The sequence below is a fragment of the Gossypium hirsutum genome, chromosome D13, assembly GCF_007990345.1.
Source record: "Gossypium hirsutum isolate 1008001.06 chromosome D13, Gossypium_hirsutum_v2.1, whole genome shotgun sequence".
In the NCBI taxonomy this organism is placed as follows: domain Eukaryota; kingdom Viridiplantae; phylum Streptophyta; class Magnoliopsida; order Malvales; family Malvaceae; genus Gossypium; species Gossypium hirsutum.
In genome coordinates, this window is record NC_053449.1 from 46,987,444 (window position 1) to 47,010,378 (window position 22,935).

At 34.0% G+C, this 22,935-nt stretch overlaps 5 protein-coding genes across 6 annotated transcripts; 1 reads left to right on the forward strand and 4 right to left on the reverse strand.

Moving 5' to 3' along the window:
- Positions 1 to 4,804: 4,804 nt before the first annotated feature.
- Positions 4,805 to 9,399, forward strand: LOC107920231 (cell division control protein 48 homolog C). Its single transcript, XM_016849825.2, has 10 exons — positions 4,805 to 5,875; positions 6,007 to 6,623; positions 7,266 to 7,418; positions 7,742 to 7,858; positions 7,963 to 8,067; positions 8,170 to 8,235; positions 8,341 to 8,405; positions 8,491 to 8,692; positions 8,773 to 8,904; positions 9,014 to 9,399. Exons 1-10 carry the CDS (start codon positions 4,897 to 4,899, stop codon positions 9,059 to 9,061), a joined length of 2,484 nt encoding a protein of 827 aa, XP_016705314.1. The 5' UTR covers positions 4,805 to 4,896; the 3' UTR covers positions 9,062 to 9,399.
- Positions 9,400 to 9,538: 139 nt separating this feature from the next.
- On the reverse strand, positions 9,539 to 12,397 carry LOC107920232 (probable amino acid permease 7). The gene is made up of 7 exons (XM_016849826.2): positions 12,169 to 12,397; positions 11,786 to 12,022; positions 11,210 to 11,303; positions 10,620 to 10,834; positions 10,413 to 10,546; positions 10,119 to 10,346; positions 9,539 to 10,019 (listed from the first exon to the last, which is right to left on the reverse strand). The coding sequence occupies exons 1-7, from the start codon at positions 12,242 to 12,244 to the stop codon at positions 9,552 to 9,554; spliced, it is 1,452 nt and encodes a 483-aa protein (XP_016705315.1). The 5' UTR covers positions 12,245 to 12,397; the 3' UTR covers positions 9,539 to 9,551.
- Positions 12,398 to 12,872: 475 nt separating this feature from the next.
- Positions 12,873 to 17,249, reverse strand: LOC107920308 (vacuolar cation/proton exchanger 5). Of its 2 annotated transcripts, none has more exons than XM_016849954.2 (12): positions 16,762 to 17,249; positions 16,176 to 16,217; positions 15,785 to 16,048; positions 15,630 to 15,697; positions 15,506 to 15,534; positions 15,210 to 15,406; positions 14,748 to 15,122; positions 14,314 to 14,430; positions 14,190 to 14,243; positions 13,742 to 13,858; positions 13,356 to 13,452; positions 12,873 to 13,246 (listed from the first exon to the last, which is right to left on the reverse strand). In XM_016849954.2, exons 2-12 carry the CDS (start codon positions 16,215 to 16,217, stop codon positions 13,227 to 13,229), a joined length of 1,380 nt encoding a protein of 459 aa, XP_016705443.1. In that variant the 5' UTR covers positions 16,762 to 17,249; the 3' UTR covers positions 12,873 to 13,226. The 2 variants fall into 2 exon arrangements, with proteins under 2 accessions (XP_016705443.1, XP_016705442.1); XM_016849953.2 differs by having other exon boundaries at positions 15,785 to 16,051; positions 16,762 to 17,206.
- Positions 17,250 to 17,540: 291 nt separating this feature from the next.
- On the reverse strand, positions 17,541 to 18,068 carry LOC107920310 (oleosin H1). Its single transcript, XM_016849956.2, has one exon. The coding sequence runs from the start codon at positions 18,066 to 18,068 to the stop codon at positions 17,718 to 17,720; it is 351 nt and encodes a 116-aa protein (XP_016705445.1). The 3' UTR covers positions 17,541 to 17,717.
- LOC107920309 (cytochrome c oxidase assembly protein COX15) lies at positions 17,541 to 21,390 on the reverse strand. The gene is made up of 7 exons (XM_016849955.2): positions 20,947 to 21,390; positions 20,008 to 20,303; positions 19,509 to 19,734; positions 19,176 to 19,421; positions 18,954 to 19,064; positions 18,711 to 18,842; positions 17,541 to 18,633 (listed from the first exon to the last, which is right to left on the reverse strand). Exons 1-7 carry the CDS (start codon positions 21,109 to 21,111, stop codon positions 18,460 to 18,462), a joined length of 1,350 nt encoding a protein of 449 aa, XP_016705444.1. The 5' UTR covers positions 21,112 to 21,390; the 3' UTR covers positions 17,541 to 18,459.
- Between the last annotated feature and the right edge of the window lie 1,545 nt (positions 21,391 to 22,935).

Here is a 22,935-nt window from a genome sequence, read left to right on the forward strand (position 1 = left end):
GGTCTTTTTGTTTGTATTTAAAATATTTTTCATGAAATATTTTTATTGTTTTACAGTGTTTGTTTGGTGGAAAATGATTTACCAAAAGGAAATCATTCTCCAAAAAAATGGTAAAATCAAGGCTTTTCTAAGGAAAATGTCTTATAATAATTTTTTCGTATGACATTTTCCAAACTGATAAGGCTCTGTTCACTATCTTCACTATCGAAGAAACAAAAAAGGGAAGAGCAACAAAGAGGAAGCTCTCTTCAATGTCGAAGAAAACAATCATATATTTTAGTTTTATATTTTTTTTTATAATTTAGTCCTTGAAATCCAATTTTTTACTATTCTACAATTTAATTCCTCAAAAATAGATTTTCTTATTCTACAGTTTAGTCCTAAACCTTGTTTTTTATAGATTTGCAAATTCTACAGTTTAGTCCTAAACCTCGTTTTTTTATAGATTTGCAAACTAGTCCCTTTTCTAAAATTTTTTTGATTTTATAATTTAGTCCTTACAACTAAAATTGTCAAAATTTCCAAAAATTAGTCCTTGATTTTTGAACAGTTAAACTTTCATATTCTATTTTTCAGAATTGTAAATTCTCAAATAATGTAAATTAGTCCTAAAACTCAAGTTTTGAAATCTTTAGAATTTAACCCCTATAGTTTAAAACTTTACTATTTTATGCTAAACTTTCCAAATTTTCATATTTCACAATCATATAATTTAGTTAATACATCAATGTTTTAGATTTCACTACTTAAACCCTTAGAATTCAAAATTTTACAAATTTTACAATTCAATCCTTACTTCATTTTTTATCAAATTAAATCATTTTTCAACTTACTCATCCAAATAATATTCAAAATAAAAATTTACCACTTTCAACTTAATTAAACATAAATTTTATCTACTAATTTATATTCCCTAATGTACGAAATTAATAATTAAGCTTAATTAAGTAAATTAAGATTTATTAAAACTAAAACATGATTAATTACAATATAAATAAGCTTTATGAAATAAACTCAACTAAACAATGAAAAGATAATAAAATCTCAAAAGTATGTTTGTTTCATTGAAAACAACTTTTATGAAATAATTTCAAGAAATTTGCCAAACAATAGAAAATATTTTACACAGATCCATCCAAACACTAGAAAATATTAATTTTTCCAAAAAAGTAAATTTTTTTTTCAGAAATCATTTTTCAAAAACCATTTTTAGTGAAACAAACTGAGCCATAATATTTATTCCTTTTTTTCATAATTTAGGTTGAAATATCATAAAAAGTTAAAAGTATAATAGAAAATTTTAATACAAGTATATTGGCAATTTTTGGGGTTTGTATGATTATTACCTAAATATTTTGAAGAATTGGATCTTATAAAGAGAAAAATAAAGAACACAAATAGCACCAAATTTGATCATATTGGAAAACAAGCCACTTAGGTTTCCCAAACTCAAGATCTTGACAATATAAGCATGGGAAAGAGTTAAAAAGAAAGTTATGGGAATTTCTTAAGGGTTTTTCACCCTTAAAATTCATTAGGATTTAAATCTTGGGAAGTGGTAGGCTTTTATTTGGGTAACTCTCTTTGGATGTAGTCTGTGCGAGTGGGGTATGGGTGTGTCCTTATCGTGGGTGTGTAAGTACTAACTCTTTAATTGTACATTAAAAAAAAGAAGGTAAAGAGATTTTTAAAAAAATAATTTTTTTAATTTATTTCATTTGTTTCATGTAAAAGCTTTTACGGAAAATATTTTCAGCCTTTTCCGATGTTTGTTTCACGTAAAATAGGATGGTCAACGTAAAATGTTTTCTAGTTAACGTAAAAGGCTTTGTTTACCAAAATGTCTTTGGATATTTTCTAGTCGACGTTAGCTACGGATTATCATAAAATATATAGCACTATCAATAATCAACCAATTCACATTCAATTATCAATTTATACAAATTTTGTTATCTATTCAATTTAGTCCCTAAAATTGGAACTAACATAACTTTCGATTTAAAGCTTCAAATTGAATTTTGATTTCACTATTATGCATTAGGGACCTCTCATTTCTTACTTTTACAGTCAATTTTACATTTATTAAATTTAGTCCCTAATTTACGAAACTATCAATTAAGCTTTACAATTTAATCTTTTCTCACATCTAAGCTTAAATCTATCAATTTAACACCTAAAACTTCAAGAAATCAACAATGACAACTTTCTAAAACTTTAACAATTTTTCAAATTGGTACATGGGCTAGCTAAATCAAGTTTCCATGACCTCAAATCTATAAAAATTATAAGAAAATAACCAAGAACTTACTTGAATTTTGAAGTTAAAAGCTTGGAGCCCTAAGAATGACATCTCCCTAATTGTCTTCATGTTTTACAATTTTACCATAGATTTGAGCCCCTTTATTCTACTAATTGAATAATAAATAATAAAAGCTTTTATTTAATATTTATTCAACTGTTTTTTAAGCTAATTTATTATTATTCAAACAAATATTGTAGTCATCATGTTGTGTACTACTAATTATGCACTCGGATAATATTATTAATTTAATGTTATGTAGTACTAATTGTTGTTTGGAAGTTAATTTATTATTATTCAATCTTTGTTTTTTTTGTGTTTTTATAATACAATCAAGAATCATTTATTCGTTATGATTGTTTTCAATTTATGTCTGTTAATATTCTAGCTTAATAATTGAGTAATATTATATATTTAATTTGATGTATTTATTTATAAATAAATCATTGCAATATGTATAAACATAAAATATAAATATAAATTTATAGATATAAAATAAACTCAAATAAACAATGAAAAGATAATAAAATCTCAAATGTATGTTTTTTAATTGAAAATAACTTTTATAAAATATTTTCAAGAAATCTAACAAACAACAGAAAATATTTTACATGGATTCATCCAAATACTAGAAAATATTAGTTTTTCTAGAAAAGTAAGTAATTTTCCAGAAATAATTTTTCGGAAGTCATTTTCAGTGAAATAAACGGAGCCTTAGGGTGAGTTTGGATGGTCAGTGTGTTTACTTGCGATTCGTGTAAAAACAACACTGACGGTGATATTATATATGTAGCGATACTATAGCATGAGACAAAAAGTAAGCTAAACACACTGCATCGCACCCCACCGCCCATCCAAACTCACCCTTAGTATTTAATGATTAATTTTGAATTTTATTTTTATTTTGTATTTTTAAAATTATATATATAAATTTCTAGAATCAAGATCAAATTGATATAATATGTAAATATTGTTAGTTAGCTTTTTTGTTATACCAATTAAAAAGGTCACGTAATTATTCTATTAACAATTAATAGTTGTGTGACCACAAAACACAATCTCGAATACTTAAATAATCACATTGTAACTTTTTATGATTAAAGGACCAAAATGAAAACATACATACAGTTGAGTCCTCATCCATTAGTTTACTCTAATATATAAGGCTTAGTTTTATTTAGGGTAAACTACATAAATAGTCAACCAATTATTATTCTGTTCCTATTTTGGTCATCCAAGTTTAAGAATTTCTATTTTAATCACTAACGTTATCAAAATATAATATTTTGATCACTCCTCCAATAAATTACTAATGAAATGATGATGTGATCTTTTTTATTGGAATAATAACAAATTTAGCCCTCCAATATCTATAGATTTGATCAATTTGGTCCTAATTTTAAAAGAACTCAACAAATTTATCCCTTAACTTTACACATTCTATCAATTTAGTTTTAATTCTTAAAAAATAAAAATTAAAAACTTTAAAAACAAAATTATTTCAAAATTCATTTTTTTGATAAAAAAATACAAAATTATAAAAATATGTATAAATAAATGAATATTTATTTTTCTCATTTTCTAACATGATATTTATTAAAATAATAATTTTATAAATAAAACAATCAAGAGGAAAACATTGAAGAAAACCTAAGTAAATTTAGTTTTTCTCTTTTTTCAACGGTAACAATCACTGTTCAGGTTGGGTTAAAAACTATAGCTTGAGATTGAAAAAGATAAGAATCAATGTTTTTAGGTTGTTGCCCATAACGAGGTCGTTGCGCTTGAGAGAGGACATGATTGGGGATATGTAAGTGAGAAATAAGTCTTGGAGACCTAGTAGGTGGAAGTGCATGCCACTAGCTCCACAATTGATTCCTAGTTACATGACGCAACATCGAAGGATATGAATATTGAAGAGTTAAAGAGTAAGGGTTATTGGTGCAAGTGGTTGTTGGTTAAGATAGTGCCCAACACCTGACAAATTTAAAAAGGACTAAGAAATAAAACTAGTCGTATAATAAATAAATTATTATTGATAAAATAAAACTAAAAAAGAAAAGAAAAAGTTTAAATATGGTTTACATCATGTGGATTTTCTAAAAAAATATTTTATTTATAAAATTATTATTTTAATAAATAAATTTCATGATAGAAAAAGAGTAATTAGGTATTCATTTATTTATAATTTTGTATGTATTTTTATATTTTGAATTTTTAAGGATAAAAACTAATTTGACATAATCTATAAAGTTAAGGGCTGAATTTGTTAAATTTTTAGAATTAAGATTAAATTGATATAATTTATAAATATTACAGGACTAAATTTATTATTATGCCAATAAAAAGACCACATCAACATTCCGTTAATATTCCATTAATGATTTAAGTGAAGAGCGGCCAAAATATTAAAATTTAATAATATTAGTGATTAAAATAAAAATTTTTAAATCTGGATGACCAAAATATAAACATGTTAATAGTTGGGTCACTATTCTTAGAGTTTACCTTTTATTTATTCCCCAGAAGAAACCCTCGCCCACCCTTTCTTTCCTAAGTTGTATCAGGCGTTGCTCTCCAGAAAAAAAAAAAAAACTATGGTAAGAAGATCGGGCGGCTGCCGCTCCCCCGCCGCTTCCGGCGTTCTTAACCGCAGAATTCTCAGCCGTCGACTAGAATCTTGTCAACAAACTTGCTCCACTGTCGAAGAAATCGTCGACCACCTTCGAACTAACTACCCCGATTACAAACGCATGAAGCAACAACCTTTCACAATCGCTGTCCGACATGCTCTCCGATCCTCTTCCAAATGCACCCAAAAGCCTTCTCATTCACCTTCTAATTTAAACTTCGATGCTGATAGTGATGAACACGAGCATGCCATTGCAGCTTCTTCTTCTTCGTCGCTTCCTCATTCACGTTCGCGGAAAAAGGCTAGGGTAACCGATGCGAAAGAAGAAAGGTTACAGCATTTCGAGGAGTTACACATTGAAAAGAGACGTCAGCGCTACGATTCAAGCTCGAACTCGGACACTGACTCATCATCTTCATCTGAAGAAGTAGATGAGGGGGTTTCAACTTCTGAAGATGCTGTTTATGGAGAAAAAGAGGAACCCAAGTTTGATTTAATGAAATCAATGTTACGACAAGGTTACAATCAATCCAATAACACAAAACCCAAGCTTGAAGAGAAGAACATGGAGATGGAGGTTGCAATTAATAAGACTAAGGACAAGATTGACATGACCAATGAAGGTGGGACTGCAAAAAAAGATGCAAAGGCTTCATTTACGGCTGCTGCTGATGCTGATGGTATGGAGGTTAATGGGAAAGAGGGGCCAAGGTTCAGGGATTTGGGTGGGATGAAGGAAGTGTTAGAGGAGCTGAAGATGGAAGTCATAGTGCCTCTTTACCATCCACATTTACCACGATGGTTGGGAGTTAGGCCAATGGCCGGCATTCTGCTCCATGGCCCGCCTGGTTGCGGCAAGACCAAACTGGCTCACGCCATTGCCAATGAAACTGGTGTTCCTTTCTATAAAATTTCAGCTACTGAGGTGGTTTCGGGGGTCTCAGGTATTCATTTTCTCTTTTCGTTCTTTGATTCTTCCGTTTGACTCAGAGCACTATTCATGGAAGTATTGCTTAGGGTTTGGATAAATGAAATTTATTTGCTGATGATTATGTTTTCATATTTAATATTCTAGGTGCATCAGAGGAAAATATTAGGGATCTTTTCTCAAAAGCATATAGGACTGCTCCTTCAATTGTTTTCATTGATGAGATTGATGCCATTGCATCTAAAAGAGAAAATCTGCAGAGGGAGATGGAGCGCCGAATCGTTACCCAGTTAATGACTTGCATGGATGAATCTCATAGACTTGTGCAACCAAATGATAAGGATTCTGGTTTGGAGAACTCTGATTCCAAGCCCGGTTATGTGCTTGTAATTGGAGCTACCAACAGGCCTGATGCTGTTGACCCTGCACTACGTCGGCCTGGACGATTTGATCGTGAGATTGTTCTTGGTGTTCCTGATGAAAACGCTAGGCTTGAGATCCTTTCTGTGCTTACAGGCAATCTTAGACTTGAAGGGTCTTTTGATCTTTTAAAAATAGCTAGGGCTACACCAGGGTTTGTTGGAGCGGATTTGTCTGCCTTGGCTAACAAGGCTGGTAATCTGGCCATGAAGAGGATCATAGACCAAAGAAAGCATGAGTTTTCTAGAGAACCAATAGATGATGAACAAGCTGATCAGTGGTGGAGGCAGCCTTGGTTGCCCGACGAGATGGAAAAGCTAGCAATCACTATGGCTGATTTTGAGGTAATGAAAGCTATACCTTTTATTCTGTTTTCATTTATTTATATGATTAAAAGTAAGCTGTTGTGTATGCTTAGTGGCTTACATGTTCCATATGCTATTATTTTGCTGTCAATGTTTTAAATATAAAAGTTGTATGGGAAATGAATTTTTATTGTCAGTTCAAAATGTGGTTTTACTACTTGCAATATCACTTTGACTGGCATGCAATATAGTATAGTTGTCATTCTTAAGTCTTCTTGTTATTGATGCCTTAATGGGCAAGAAAAGAAGTTAAAAGCGCCAAAGATGGAAAGATTAAGCAACTTTGTTTAATAATATTCTTAATTAGAATATTCATTTAGGCAGTATTTTAATGTTATTAAAAGTACTTAATTTTAGTTTCCTTAATTATAGTTTATTACTCTACAAGATCATTTTAGTTTCTTAGACTACAAGAATAACCTCTATTTAAGGGGACAATTCTTAGTATTAAAATAAGACAGAAATTGTTCCAATTAAAAAAAGATTTATGAAAAAAATTGAAACAAAGCTTGTATATTTCTTTCTGGTATGCAGAAGTATTTCTTTTATTCTAGAAAGTTTAGATGAAATTTAGTTATGCCCTTGTATTTATGTATTTGCTTAAAAATGTTTTACTTGCAGGAAGCAACTAAAATGGTTCAACCCTCATCAAGAAGAGAGGGATTCTCTTCAATTCCAAATGTTACGTGGGAGAATGTTGGCGGGCTTGATTTCCTAAGGGAGGAATTTGAGCGATACATAGTTAGGCGCATTAAATTTCCCGAGAAATATGCGGTAATTATAGATTTTTGCTGCCTCTATATTCTCTCTTTTTCTCTGCCGATTCAAAAAAGGGGGGAGAAAACCCTCAAACATAGAAATATATAAAGGGATTAGGGTTGGCCTTCTTAACATGGTAATTGAAACATGTCTTGCATGTCCTCCAACTTAGTTGATTTGAAAGCTTAGAGAAACTATAATATAGGCCCATATCTACTTTGTTAGTGGGGTTGCTATTAGTAAATCTTTGTAAGCTTAGAGAAACTATAATATAGGCCCATATCTACTTTGTTAGTGGGGTTGCTATTAGTAAATCTTTGTGTTATTCAAAATGTCAGGAATTTGGAGTGGACTTGGAGACGGGATTTTTGCTTTATGGGCCACCAGGCTGTGGTAAAACGTTGATAGCAAAGGCTGTTGCTAATGAGGCTGGAGCCAATTTCATTCACATAAAGGTCAGCCTAGAGCATGGTTTTCAACTTGTTTTTTGTTTGTTAAAGATGATGTTTACTGGTTATGTTTGAGCTTTTACTGATCATAAATCTATTTGCTGATTAAGGGTCCTGAACTTTTGAATAAATATGTTGGAGAAAGTGAGCTTGCAGTTCGGACATTATTCAGCCGTGCTAGGACATGTTCACCATGCATACTTTTTTTTGATGAGGTTTGTGGCTCTCTTTTTTATTTCTAAGTGAAAGGAAAAATTTCTGGAAAAAAATTGCTACTGTTGAATTTGATAATTTTGAGGATTTTCTGTAAAATGTAGGTGGATGCTTTGACCACAAAGCGGGGAAAAGAGGGGGGATGGGTCGTTGAGCGACTTCTGAACCAGGTTAGTCAATTTGTTAAGCAGTCCTCTAAACAAACAAATTAATATTTCCCATCTTCTCCATATAAAAAATGCAAATAATGACGTGGAAGCATCGGTTGTTTTCAGTTACTCATAGAGTTAGATGGTGCAGACCAGCGGTGTGGTGTTTTTGTTATTGGTGCCACTAATAGGTAGAATTTGTTGTTTCCATTTTTGGAGGAAGATCACTGCTTATCATTTCTTTACACTTTTTGGCTTTGGCTTATGTTTTGGCAGGCCTGAGGTGATGGATCGTGCTGTTTTACGCCCTGGTAGATTTGGTAAACTTCTTTATGTACCTCTCCCCAGTCCAGATGAACGTGGGTTGATCTTGAAAGCTCTTGCTAGGAAGAAGCCGGTAGATGAGAGTGTGGATTTGAGTGCCATTGGACGAATGGAGGCTTGTGAGAATTTAAGCGGGGCTGATCTTTCTGCACTGGTATGCCTGTTCATTCTACATTAAAATATATGTACCATGTATGGACTGATTTTAATAACATTGGGCTTGCAAATATTCAGATGAATGAAGCTGCCATGGTTGCTTTGTATGATAAACTCAGTTCAACAGAGACATCTGAGGATTCATGCACAATCAAGACATGCCATTTTGAACGTGCACTAAGTAAAATCTCACCATCGGTCTCTGATAAGGTATCATTTACCTTCAATCACTAAACTTCTGCTTCTGATGCAAAGTTTCTTTGATAGCAGTGACTGGTTAATTTAACCTGTTTGTATCATCTTGATCTTCTTGAAACAGCAAAAACAGTTCTATAAGGTATTGTCAGAGAGCTTCAAAGCAGGTTGATTAGAGTCAAATCCTCATTGATGTTCCGTTAGCCAGAGCTGTCGTTCTTGTCTGATATCCAGCACCCCAGAGCTGCATGATCAAAGGAGCCACCATTTTAAACGTTGAGATTAGTATTCTATTTATATGTTTTTTTTTCTTACCCGTAATATTGAGGTGTTAAAAGAAACTTGCTTCTCTTTATGAGGGTAAAAAATTTGCCAACACATTAAAATTTTGTTCGTTGTGGAAGTAGTTTACAGAAAATAGGGTGGGAAACATTTATTCATCCATTTTGAGGAATCTTTTGAATGTAGAAAGAATAATATAAGTAAATATGGCAAGATGTCTTAATTCCACCTGATAATCTGTAGCTTTTATTTCCCTTGCCCCCCTTGTTTCTAAAGGTACATAATGAATGGCTAAAGTGGACAAAATACCATTGATCTAAAGGTACGTAGATTGGTCTGTAGGAGGAGAGATCTTGAAACCTAGTCATAAATTTCTCAAATTAAAACTTAATTTCTATTAAAAGAATAATATTTAAACGTGTGATGAATGTGATTACAATGATATCGCATTCAAATTTTGCATTTATTAGTCCTTGAATCGACCCTATAAAGGCCACTATTGTCACAAGCAAGCAAACAAAGCTGAAACTCTTAAGAGCAACCCATTTTCTAGTCCAGGATTGAATCTTCTTCTGCACAATGCGCATTTCCACTGGAAAATAAATAGCCAAAGGCCAAAAGTTCAAAGCCCCCAGCACTCCCAAAACCTGGTTGAAGTATGGGAACATCATTGCAATGGCTGTTGTTGATGCGACATAGGCTGTCCGAAAGCATATCTTGAGGGGATTAATCTGAAACGAAGGAAACCATCGGTGTTTGTTCGTATAATAGTTATTGACGAACCAACTGTTTGGGAACCTGTTGATAAACCATCTCTCCGCAAATGCAAACACTGGTTGACCAAAAATCTGAGGAAAAAACACCAGATGCCATCGTATTTGTCATTCGATTATATCAAGAAAAAAGATTCAGATTGTCGACCACTGAGCTATGCTCGAAACATGTACCTGATATCCTCCCACAAGGTGAAGAATAATGCAAGCATTGGCTAAATCAACCAGCCAATAAGGCTCGTAAAATCCGAATCCTGTCAAGAGGTTTCCAGGCGTGTTGTTCCCGAAGGCAGCATATCCGAAACATCCACAACAGAGGTAGAAGAAGGTTGTCAAGGAGACGGCAATTATTGAGGCATTTTTCATGGTTTTGTTCTCTGGTGGAGGTGATTTCAATGTATCCTGAATATTATGATTTGTCAAATATTTTCTATTTCATTTATTAAAGAAAATGAAAGCCATTTTTACCTGTATTTCTAGAACAATGCCCGAGTATGGATAGGCAAATGCAATGTCCCCAAGTGCCTGGAATACTAACCATAGTTTATCAGCAATATTAGCAGTGGGGACTCCATTTATGCTCCCCTTAATTGTTCCATTTTCTGCAATGGGGAACATGAGTATGATATCAGGAATTCCAGATGAGTAAAAGTGAAGGTGAATTTGGAGTTATACTGATCACTTGTGCGAGCCCGAGCCCGAATCCGATGAAAGAGTAAGCAAAGGACATGATTGCAGCTAACATTGAAAGCCATTTCATGTTATGGAAATCTGGAATCTGTGACATTACAACCTGAACAGCTCCAAATAGAAGCATAGAGGAAGTATCTTCATACGAACATGGAGCATTGTGGCCTTCTCTGTGGTAGCAGTTTGATTTCTGAATTGCTCTGTATGTAAGCCAAGCACAAAATAAACATAAAACACTTGACATTTGATCCTTATCGGTCCTAAACACAGACAAATCCAACACCCATGTCTGACGTATATATAAATATTAGTTTGGATATACGAGCTTCTAAATGCTCTCCAAATATATGGAAAAACTTGATGAGAAATGAACTGAAGACTCCCGTGTTGGGCAAATACACCAGAATCTGAGTAACATGGTGTGTGTATATACATCACCTAGTCCAAGTTGGCATCTGCTTGAAGCAATTGTAAGAAACATGGTATGGGAAACTTCGTAATTTTGCAGTACAATTATATTAATAGGAAACAAATTAATTAAAGAAGAGTAGTAAAGAGTCAGAATTGAATCATACTTGATGCTGCTAGCAGAGGTTATGACATAGGCAAGTGTGGACCCATACAAGGTCTCCATTAAAATTACTCCACACACTTTGTGGTTCTTCTCTCCTGCATTGCATATGCATTTTCCATGTTTTTTCATATCTAATTCTTCCTTCCAAAAATTTAAATTTTGGAACATTCATAAAATTTGCAAATGTACAACCCAGTATATAGTGGCATAATAAAACTGGGTTTATCCTAACCGAAAAAAGTTAATGAAAAAAAAATTTGATATCGACTAGTTAAACATTGGATTGTGACTGCAAAAGAAGAGTCACTTTTTTTTTTTCGTCCATCGAGATGTGTGTACTTAAAGTACAAAGTTGTGTAGATGATTTTGACCTCTAAAGCGTTAAATACCATATAACAAACATATATTATCCGACTATTCTTGCATTATTTATGGGCTGAATTCTTTACTTTTAAAACCAACAGTAGCTCATAGCTAAATAATGCATCAATAACTTATAATGGACATGGTACAACAATCCTTACGTCAACAATGACGAGGAAACAAGTTGGTGATGAAAGAAAAGAAATTTGGTTACCCAAATAGAAAAGGACGGCATCCATGTAAGATCTAAGGCGGTTGGGGCCATAGTGAGGGTGAGGATACATGTAGCAGTCACATAGAATGTAGGTGGAAACAAGGGTGATTGCTGCAAACACAAGCACGGATATAGGGCCAGCAATCCATCCAAGTTGAGCGGTGCTCCACGCAAGGGATAAAACACCTGCCCCTATCACTCCTGTTATGATGTGTGCTACTGCTGTCCACACAGTCCCTTTTACGAACACATGTCAAACATAAAATATTCAGACCTTCAACTATAAGCAAAATAGCACTTCATGAAGGGACAGGCAAACAAATTTGAGATATGAAAACCATGAACTGCATGTCCATAAAGTTAAAGGAAAAAGGGTCATCTACCAGTTCTTTTGACAGAGCTTGTTGAAGAACTAGGCAGCAATGGAGACAACTGATTGTCTTCTTCTTCTTCACCCATGTCTGATGTCTTTGGTGCTACAACAGTGTTTTTTTTTCAATTGAAGAACCTTAATTCAAGATATCAATTACTGAAAACAATGTGAAGTGGGAAATTTGATTAAATGAACAAAAAAAGTAAGTTGGGTTAGAGGTTAATGGAATTAGCTTAACCCTGATTAAATAAGCAAAATTTGGAAAAAAAATGGCAGCTAATGACGCAAGGTATATTGCTTGCACGATTAATTAATGAATTTAATTATGGATTATTATATATAAGTCACGGTCCATTAAAATTTTCATAATCCACTAAGCAAATAATAATAAAATATTTCCTGGAAAATAAATAAAGGGTGAATCAATCAAGTGCACATTGTCTCTTTTATATTAGTGTAGTCGGTAATGATAGGTCTTACCTACAGGATATTTTTCATTTTGCATAATTATCCTACGGAACACCCTAAATTTTTAACTCCATGATATTCCCAAAGAGAGATCTTCCTATTGCATGTTAATATCTTACAAAATATTTATCAACCTTGGCCTATGAAGCTTCACTTTTGTTCATACAAAACGTACATACACCAATCTCTACAACTGATATCATGCATAAGGGTTCAATTCCCAGGTGCCATAAACAGTAGTAAAAATTGAAAACCAACTGATATATTTCATTGCACACAATCCCAAAGGGAACGATGTTCACAAGAATTAGTGTGTTACATACTTAACTATCAAAATTTAACAGTAACACATTTTTCTTTTTTCTTTTTTCCTACGTTATACACAGCCTCTCCTAATTTGCCATTTTGGGCAGTTGTTTTGGCGTTCACAACTAGAACCGTATAGTGAGCAAAGACCCCTTGTGTCTCCACAATCATGTTATCTGCACAAGCATAAGCAGCTGGAAAAATGGAGCATCTGTTATAGAAAACAATTATTTACAGCAGCAACGTGGGACTCAACTTCTTTCCCAAACCATCCCTTTCATTCCACTGCTTCATTCACAGTTGCTTGTTTTCGTCTGTAAGGTTGAATCAATTACAGTGCAGTCGTTATAAAAACAATGACAAAGAGAGCCATGAAAGAGAAACCAAAAGAGAGAGATGGAACAGGCAAATGGGAAAACTTACTAGCAGATGTAGGATCTTCGTGTGCAAAGAAACTTGCAGCTACTATCAGATATGCAAGTATGAGCATTAATCCTTTGAAGTAGTTCGATGTTCCCTCCTGCAGACACAAAACAAAACAGGAAAGTTAATTCATTTACTTCACAATGCCTTCTGGCCTAAATGAGCCTTCAGATATAGGTTATGGTATGACGGGTATGTTCAGTTTTTTCCAAGTTTTTCAATGTATTTGGAAAGTCATATTCCAAGATACATGTCCTTGTATGCGTCAGACACCAGTATTTCAAGAAAAATAGTCACCGCAGCATAGTATTTGAATATTGCTTTCATTCTTGATGGTAAAGATACCCATTGGCCATTATTTTCCTAAGTTCTTGGTATACACAAACCTGCAGAAAGAAGGCTACAACTATAACAGTAATGAAAAGAGTTGCTGTCTCGAAAAGCTGGAAGTTTAAGTCCATTTCCTGTCCCATCATCCACCCAATAACCACACAAAAAGGAATCTGCGTATTCAACAAGAATACCGGATTAGCACACCAAGGAAAAGAAACAACACATTAGAATTATAAATATTTATATATCATGGTTCAGTTTCAACTTCAAGCTTTGAAGTTAATCAAAATGCCACGACTTAAACACTCATTGGGAGTTGTCATGTAAAAAGAGTGGAGATTACTAAATAATTGACGAAATAAAAGAACACATATAAGAATGTGATTCAGTACTTGCTACTGAGAAAATAAAAGTAAACCCAAAAACTCCTGACCTTAGAAGGTATGTAGGAAAAAATGTAATATTGATACACAATGAGCACATCCAGTGTACAACACCTACCCCAAACATAGAAATTTGAGTCGATGACCCTATTGCCACTCCCAATGATATGTCCTGCAAAGAAGTTTATTAATTTGCAAGATATACAAATTCTAAGAAATGAGAGTTAAAGAGAATCACTTACAAGCTTGTCTTTCATGGCAAACATAATAGCACTTGCGTGCTCTGCGGCATTCCCGATAATGGGGAGCAAGATAACACTGATAAATGCAATTGATACATCCCAGGCCTCAGATGCTCCCTGATAAACAATAATCAGAAAAGATAATGTAAAAGCAATCAGAATATACCCTTACCAATATAATTTTAGTAAAAAAAATGGAAAAATCTTAAAGCCTGTTGAGTGCTAACACATATGCTGCTAGTGGGAGCAGACATGGTCCTCCAACAATCTTACATACTGTCAATGTCACAGATTCATGTTCAGTTTGGTTCAAGTCAATCCCTAAAGTATGCTTCAAAGCTAGAGGAAATCCATCACCTGTTCCGACCCACCCTACCAACTGTTTGCTCTTATAAACACAATATAGCGGATGCATATAAAAAACGACATGATACCTCTATTGTGTCCACCAAATAGTCTGATAGGATAGAAATCCAAGCAGTCAAGATTACAAGCCAAATCCCCGATTCCCATTTGGAGATCTCTGGAGCTTCATCATCATCATCGTCATCATCACCATCATCATCATCATCATCATCATCATCATCTAAGTTCTCCTCATTGATAGGGGCATATAGATCGTTTTGACCTTTTAACTGGAAAACAAGATAGGCAGCATATGCTACAAGCATAACACAACTGCTAAATCTTGAAAGAGACAACTCCGACTTCCCATATTGCCGTTCAGTGTGTGTGTAGTGGAGGACAGCCGGGAAGAGTAAACCCATGACTGCCATTAGCAGCAGTCCTGAATTGACAACAGCTGTGGCCTGAATGAAAGTTTAGGTTCGTTTAGAGTGATAAAACAAACAAAATAGCAGAAATAAAAATCAGGCAAAATACTGCTGTGTCTTTACCTTGTTAAAAACTTGTTCTTTTCTATGATATACAAGCCCACCGCAGAAGAACGCACATCCAAGAACAAGAAGCATGTTTGACAAAATTGAACCCAACAATGACAGTTGAACCACACGGGTCATTCCACTTTTCAGTGCATATATTGAAATAATCAGCTCCGTTGCATTCCCAAATGTAGCATTTAGAAGACCACCAACTGCAATTGATTTCAACAAATTAAAGACCATTTTTTTAAAAAAATCTAGACAACAACAACAACAAAAAGAAATCCATAACAATTAAGAGTAATAAGTACTTGTTGGTCCAGTGTAGAAAGCCAATTGCCTACATTCATTCAAAAGAAAAGGCAATGTAAGGTGACAATAAAACAACTAGTAGCATCAAAAAACCAAATTCAATGAAAGAAAAAGACTGCGTACTCGGTAGCATAACTCAAACGCTCTGCCAAAGGTGTTATACCCAGTAAGCTTAGAAAGAAAACCCACCCCTACAATCCACCTCGCAATTAAACAATGCATACCAAAAAAAAAACAGAAAAGCAACGGAGGAAAGAGCATCAAAACCAAAAACTCACATTATGAGCAATCAACTTGTGAACAAGGATTGCTAGAGGCCCGAAAGGCATGAGCAAGTTGAGTTTATTAGAGAAAACTACAGTCTTTATGCTCCTATAGACACCATGTCCTATCATATTATTACGGCCAACAGGCAGACGACCATCAGAAAATGGTAACAGTTCATTTGAATAAGTAATTTGATTTTTTCGAGCATCCGTTTCAGGGGAATGGAGGCATTCATCATGGAGATCTTGCATTGACCTATCTTCTAGTGATCCCATCTGCTTCAAGAGAACATTACAAACACAGAGTAAAATATACTCGAAAGATCAAATTAGCAACTCGAAATGCAGGGTAGGGGGAAAGAAATGGTGAAGGGTAAAACATTAAAAATGAAGAATAGCATACTTCAAGGTGGGATTGAACTCCGACTTGCAGCTTGTAATCCATCTTCACATATCAAAAGTGCAATAAGTTCTCCATGGCCATTAACATAAAAGCATTACAAAATCATGTGCTAATTTTTTAATTCCTCGATGTCTAAATAACAACAGCCCAATTGAAATTTATTCCAATGAAGGAAAAAAAAGCATAATATTAGCACGTACGCTTACAATACCCTGAAATTGCAATAATGAAATAAAATTCCAAATCAAGATCTCATCTTTCAAGTTTATCCCCCTGCCATACTTGTCTATCAATTCATGCTATAATAAAATCAAACTTAAGAAATTGGTTTTCTAAGACTTGTATGCATAAAAATAGAAACCAGCTACATCAAATCAATGAAAACATTTAACAGATTCAAATTTCCAAACAATCAATAGCATACAATAGAATAAAGACAGAATGAAGAAACAAGAAATATAGATTCCTGTTTGCCTAAAATTGCATCAAATATTAACATCAATGAATGCTTAAATAAACAATCTCCAGAACAAAGGGAAACCAACAAAAGTTGTCAATACATCAATGGATCTGAGAAAGGACTAACCTTTATTATAAATCTTTAGAAAATCTGAGTTGGGTATGAATAGAAAACCCCCTCCAAAAAAAAATAAAAAATAAAAGAAACAAAATAATATTCTTTACCCAAAAGAAAAAAAATGCTGTTTTTTTTTCTTTTGGTAAGAAAGAGAACCCTTAACGACGAGACCGTATGAATGAGACTGGATTCTAACTTCGTATTTAGGGGGTTATATGTAGTGTAGCTAAGTTCTGATTTTCCGTTTTCTTCGTATAATTTTTCCTACTAATTTGAATTGCCTGTCTTTCATTGTTTCCCTTTTAAAAAAAAAAAAATTCCCCTTAAATTGAAGGTTGGAGAAAACAAAGGAAAAAAAAGGGTTAAACTTGAAAAGTTCACTAATGTTAGATTAAATTAAGTAAAAAATATATGAATCCATGTGATCTGGCGGATCGGATCACCATTTTTATTTTAATACTAAATAATCTGTTATTTGTATTTGTTTGATCAAATTTTGTTCTAAAATTCCAAAAATGGAAACATTGAAATATATGAATCCAGATTTCACCATACAAACCCATCTCAAATTTCACAAAGCTATTCATGATAAGGTAATGATTGATTTAAAGATATTTATTTAACTTTTATCCCAAATTTAAAGCTTTAATTTTTTTCTAAAGAAAATATGTGAGTTTCCATTTCCATGGTCAAGCCAGACAATGCTGCCTATATATTTATTTATGGGAAAAAAACAACCAATGTTCAATGTCTGGTGTTGTTGGGTCAAGTCTTGAGCCAGCCAGAAAAAAAAAAAAAAGACACCTCCATTTCTAAATTTATGTGAAAGAAACTTTACAACACTACACCAACTTATTTCCATTTTCAAGCTGACAGAAACTTCAACACAACACACGGTACATGGTTTTCAGACTAGACCATGACCTTGTTTCAGTTATTGAACATTGACTAATGTTTCAAGCGATTCATTTCTCCTGTATTGTTTGCTGCAAATACCTCCCTGGCACCAATTGACCCCTCCTGGAACCAAATCCTAAAGTACCTCTTATCTCTCTATACATCCATGCCAAAGTTGAGACACCTGCAAAAGCCATGGTTGCGGCAATGGCGAAACCAACCAAAGCACCCATGAGAACCAACCCGGCAAATAGTAGCAGTGGACTGAAAATCAGCAGCAGAGGTGAGGTTATAAATAGCAGTGTCAGTGTTGCCAAGAAGCTGAACCCCATCATTCCTAGCAGCGGTGCAGCCAGTGCCATACCAGCCAGTGCTGCCAACATCACTGACCTGCCATACACCACATTCCTTTCCGCCATTGTTCTCAACTTTCCTTGTTTTTGGTTATTTTTCCCCTTAAAAAAGGGCTTGATTCTCTGATTTTATAACCGAAAGAGGTTAAAAAGACGTGCCGTTTAGGCTTTTCTTGGAACCTATGTGTGGTGGTTTGGCTCTTCCATGAGGCCGTCATCAGTCCATTCAAACGACACGTGCTAGTTATTGAATTAAAGTACAGCTTTCATAAATATGCCGATAAGACTCTTTATTTCAGTGCTAGCAAACAAGTTTCCAAATTACAAATCAGTATGCATTCTCCTTGTTGAGGTCTTTACAATCAAAATGACCTTAAAAAATGGAACGATATGTGAACCAAATAACAAATCGATGTGTTTGATTAATCTAACTAATAATATACTTAAAAGACAATGGCTACCAAGCTGTCTTTGTCACCTCAGGCAGTGTTTTCAAAAGTGACATTGATGGCCTCCTCACAGTGTGATTGAGAAGTAGCATCAGTGTTAAAAGGGTTAAGGCCCCTGCCTGATGTGCAGTGCCAAGTGAAACAGGCACATATGATAAAAGTGTTGATACACCTAGGGTTACCTACAAGAATGAAAAATAATGTTATTAGTGTTTAAACTGTTGAAAGAAAAAACAGGGTCTGAATGAAGGAGAATTACCTGAAGAGCAGCCATGCCAAACGTGGCTCCAACCAAAGTTCGAATAGCTGGATGGATGTCGAGCTTTTTGGTTGACCACCATAAACCGCAAATGGAGATTAAAGTGGTAGTTGCAAGGATACGATGGTCAAGCTGTAAAATGTAATACATTATACCCTCTATATATGAACTGATACCAGCATATTGATTTTCTTATTTAAGCAATCATAAGAGCACCAGGAAATAATAGAGAAGACAAATTACCTGCACCATGGATGTATTCTCAAAGAAGTTTCGGATTGTTGGTTTCAACTCAAATATATTATCAGGAACCCACACATCTCCCATCTTTGGAAAAGTATTGTATGCACGGCCCTAGAAATTAAAGGATACACAGATTGCTAATCAGAAAAGACCCCAAATGATTTTAAAAAGGTTATTGTGAAAGAAAAAATTTGCAAGAAATGAACAAAATAAGTTACTTACAGCATCGTTTCCTGCAACAAATGCTCCTGAAACAGCGGTAATGCCTACAATGAGGCTCACTGGAATTGCAAGCCTCTTGAGTTTGGCAGCACCTTGAACCCAAGCTAATGACTCAGCAGGAGGTTCAGGCATTACAACAGAGAGAGCAGTCCAGAACAGGCCACTATAAATAACGAATGCAGAAGTAAGATGAGCAGCAAGTCTATAAGGGCTCACTCGGGGCTCAACATATTCCGAAGCTGGTTCCTGTAGGAAGAAACAATATTATTCTACAAATTTAAACTCATATGTACTAAGAACGGTGAAATAAAATTAAAACAAATTACTTCTCACCTCTAATCCACTTTTAACCATCCACCAACCAATTAAACCCTGACCAGCACCAAGAGCAAATAGAGCAGAGAGTCTTAGTCCAAGGCGCATGGTAATATATCCCTTACGAAGAAAATATGAGAACGGCAATGCAAACATGACACCTAGGGCTCTCCCCCACATTCGATGGGCATATTCCATCCAGTATATAAATTTAAACTCTTCAATACTCATCCCTTTGTTTACTCTGCATGATACAGATTATTCAAATCAAAACTAAATCATTAATAGATAGTTTTCATTCTAAGCAGTAAGCACTAAAAAGAATGAAACTTCACATCTTCACCCCTCCTGGCTGCTTAGCAATGTTTGTTAAGAACATAATAGAAGTTATAAAAATAAATCGATTATGGCAGCAAAATATAGTCATGAGAAGTTCTACCTAGGGCTGCAAAGTACTTAGAAGTGAAACTAGGATTATTGTAGCAAATACATCATTATAACAGATTTTTGCTCATACCGCTTGTACTCTGGTGACTGCTTGTATTTCTCAAACTCTTGCTGCCACTCCTCATCAGATAGAGGAGGAAGGTTCCCGGCGAATTTCCAATCAGTCATTGAAAGGCCAGATCGGGTTAATCGTGTGACACCACCTAGTACCACCATACTAAAAACCCATGCAGCAGAACCAAAAAGCCATATCCCCACCATTTTCTGAGCACGTGGACCTGCAGTTACTAGCATCTTCAATCCCTGCTTCTCAGTGCCAACAGAAGCCACGGTGGACATATTCCTGAAGGACGGCACATGATGTCCCTAAAACAAATAAAAGATCTTCCTTTTAGTCACATTCACATACCACTTGGAGAGCATATCACCATTGTTCTTTTACGTAACTTTAAGAGAAAATTTACAGCAGAAACAACTTTTTTTCCTTGGATGTTAAAACAATACTTGAACCACCATTTTCACCTTCAAGTACTTACGCTAAATGTAGCCTCTCCATGAATATAGAAAAAGCAATACAGATCAAAATTCCTAATAGTTCTTTAAATTAGAACCAGGGAATGCATCTGTTATGCTAGAATAAAAAACTATTCCCAAGTGCTGTCATCAAACTCATATTATGGTTCTAGTATGAATGTTTCTAATTTTAAATGGATTCCCATCATTCATCCCACACTCCAAAAGCTTAAATCAAACAAATCCAAAAAAAGGGGATGATCCAAATCACTTGTTCTCCCACCAATAACCACAATCTATCAGCATCACAGTAGAGAAATGCAAATTCCAATTACTCAACAAAAAACTTAAAGAAATACGCTAAAAGAAGGTGATCAATCCAATCACATCCCTTCTCAAGAACTAAAAAATTAACTACAAAAGATTTATTCGAAAAAAAAAACGATACCCATATCAATAAAATGAAGAAAGAATCAAAATCGAGAGATAAAAGAACCTTAGGCAGTGATCTAAAGCCATAAAAGGAGGTCCTAGCAACTGCATTAGCAGAAGAAGGCGTAAAACAACGAGAGGAACAGGTTCCCTTGAGATTGGATGTTAAGCTGTTGATTATAGCTTTGTTTCTCTTTAGAATTGAACCAACTACTCTGCTTTGAAACATTTTTTTTTTTTGCTTGGGGGGGGATTAGCGTCTTCTCTCTGGGTTTCTCTTGGGTTTAATTCTTAAAACTGTGGGTTTATGATTCTAAAAAGAAAAAAAAAACTGTGGGTTTATGGAGGTTTTACGACACTGTAAAAAGGGTTTGCTCAGTTCTACATTGGGACTTGATGGGTTTGGAGGATCCCTTTGTTGGTTTCAAGCCGCTAGTTTACCAAAAAGGCAAAAACATGATTCACCGTTGGTACTGAAATGAAATGTCAAGAAAATTGAGGTGATTTGAGTGCCACACTACACCTTTCCAATGGCCGGGTAGCCCACTCGGTCTAATAAACCCAGCCTGATTTGGATCAAACTTGGACAGGAATGTTGTATTTTGGGCTTGAATTATTTTTTAAATTTAAATTTAATTATAAATATTAATTAAAAATATTTTTATTATTTTATTATTTTTAATAGTAAAATGATTTTTTTTAGTGGATCGTGTCAGCCCGAAACAGGTATGAGCGTGAAAATTTTTTGAAACCAGGGCTTGGCTCGGCGTAGTTCATGGGGAGCTTTAATCTCAACTCATATCCAAATAATTTTTTTTTGGTTTGATACAAAGTATAAACCTACTCATAACTTCTTCTCGCCCTTAAATAAGAAGAAATATGTGTTGAGCACGCTCGAACCAACGAGACATTATTTTTTATTTTTATATTATAAAATTTATGTCATATAAAAATTATAATATAAAAATTAATAATATATGTGATTGTTTATGTTTATTAATAATATAAATTTTAATTAAAAATTATATAAAATTCCTAAATATTAATAAAAGTTTATATATACATGTACACAAAAATATTCAATCGTAAATTGACTTGAAAATTTGAAGTCAAATTTTATTTGTGTTCTTTGAAAAGAGTACAATATTTGAATTTTTTAATTACAAAGAAAACTCTTTTAATTCTTATTTCGATGGAGTTTCAATCCAAAAACCATCTAAATTTGATCTTAGAAAGATGTGGTTTGCTTCAAGAGTCATTAAGACTTAATCTTGAAGTAGGGGCGAAGTCAGAACAATTTTTTAGGGGGGCGAATGAAATTTTAATTTTTTATAGTCTATATCTTTATAAATTTTAAAGTATTAAATTGAATTTTTATAATTTTAGGGGGCAAAGTGCAATTTTACCTTTACTAATTTAAAATTTTAAAAAAATTTAGAGAGCCTAAATGTCAAATTTTCACTTTAGGGGAGCCGGGGCCCATGCCAGCCCCCTAGAATCGCCTCTGTCTTGAAGTTGAGTTTAGTGAGATGTTTGCTTAAAAATTTGATTTGATTGAATTTAAAGGTCTTTGATATGATCTTGAATCAATGATTTTCACTTCAAAAGTCATCGAAACTTGATCTTAAAAATGGGTTGTCTCCTTTATATTGACACAACCGAATTGGAGATGATCATCTTACTCGTACCCTAATTTTCAGAATTTTTTTTAATATTTTGCGATCCGTGAATTTTTTTTATTTTTTTCCGGGGAATTTGAACCCAAATTTAAAACGCATGCCACTTATATTTTTGTTTAACTCAAAAAAAAAAAAAAGAGAAAAGAATTCAACTAAAAATTCAAAGTGGAAGTGGTCTAAAAAGCATCCCCATTTCGGGTAAAAGAACGTCTAAGGGTGGCACTTTCAAAAAAAAAATGTCTGCTGGTAGTAGGAATATAAAAGCTTTTATGCTTTTTAAGGGAGAAGAGATCTTGAGCGCCAAAGAGGTTGTGAGCGCCATTGCCCGCGCTCATCAAATGCCCGTCTCACCTAAGTCTCGAACCTTGGAGCCC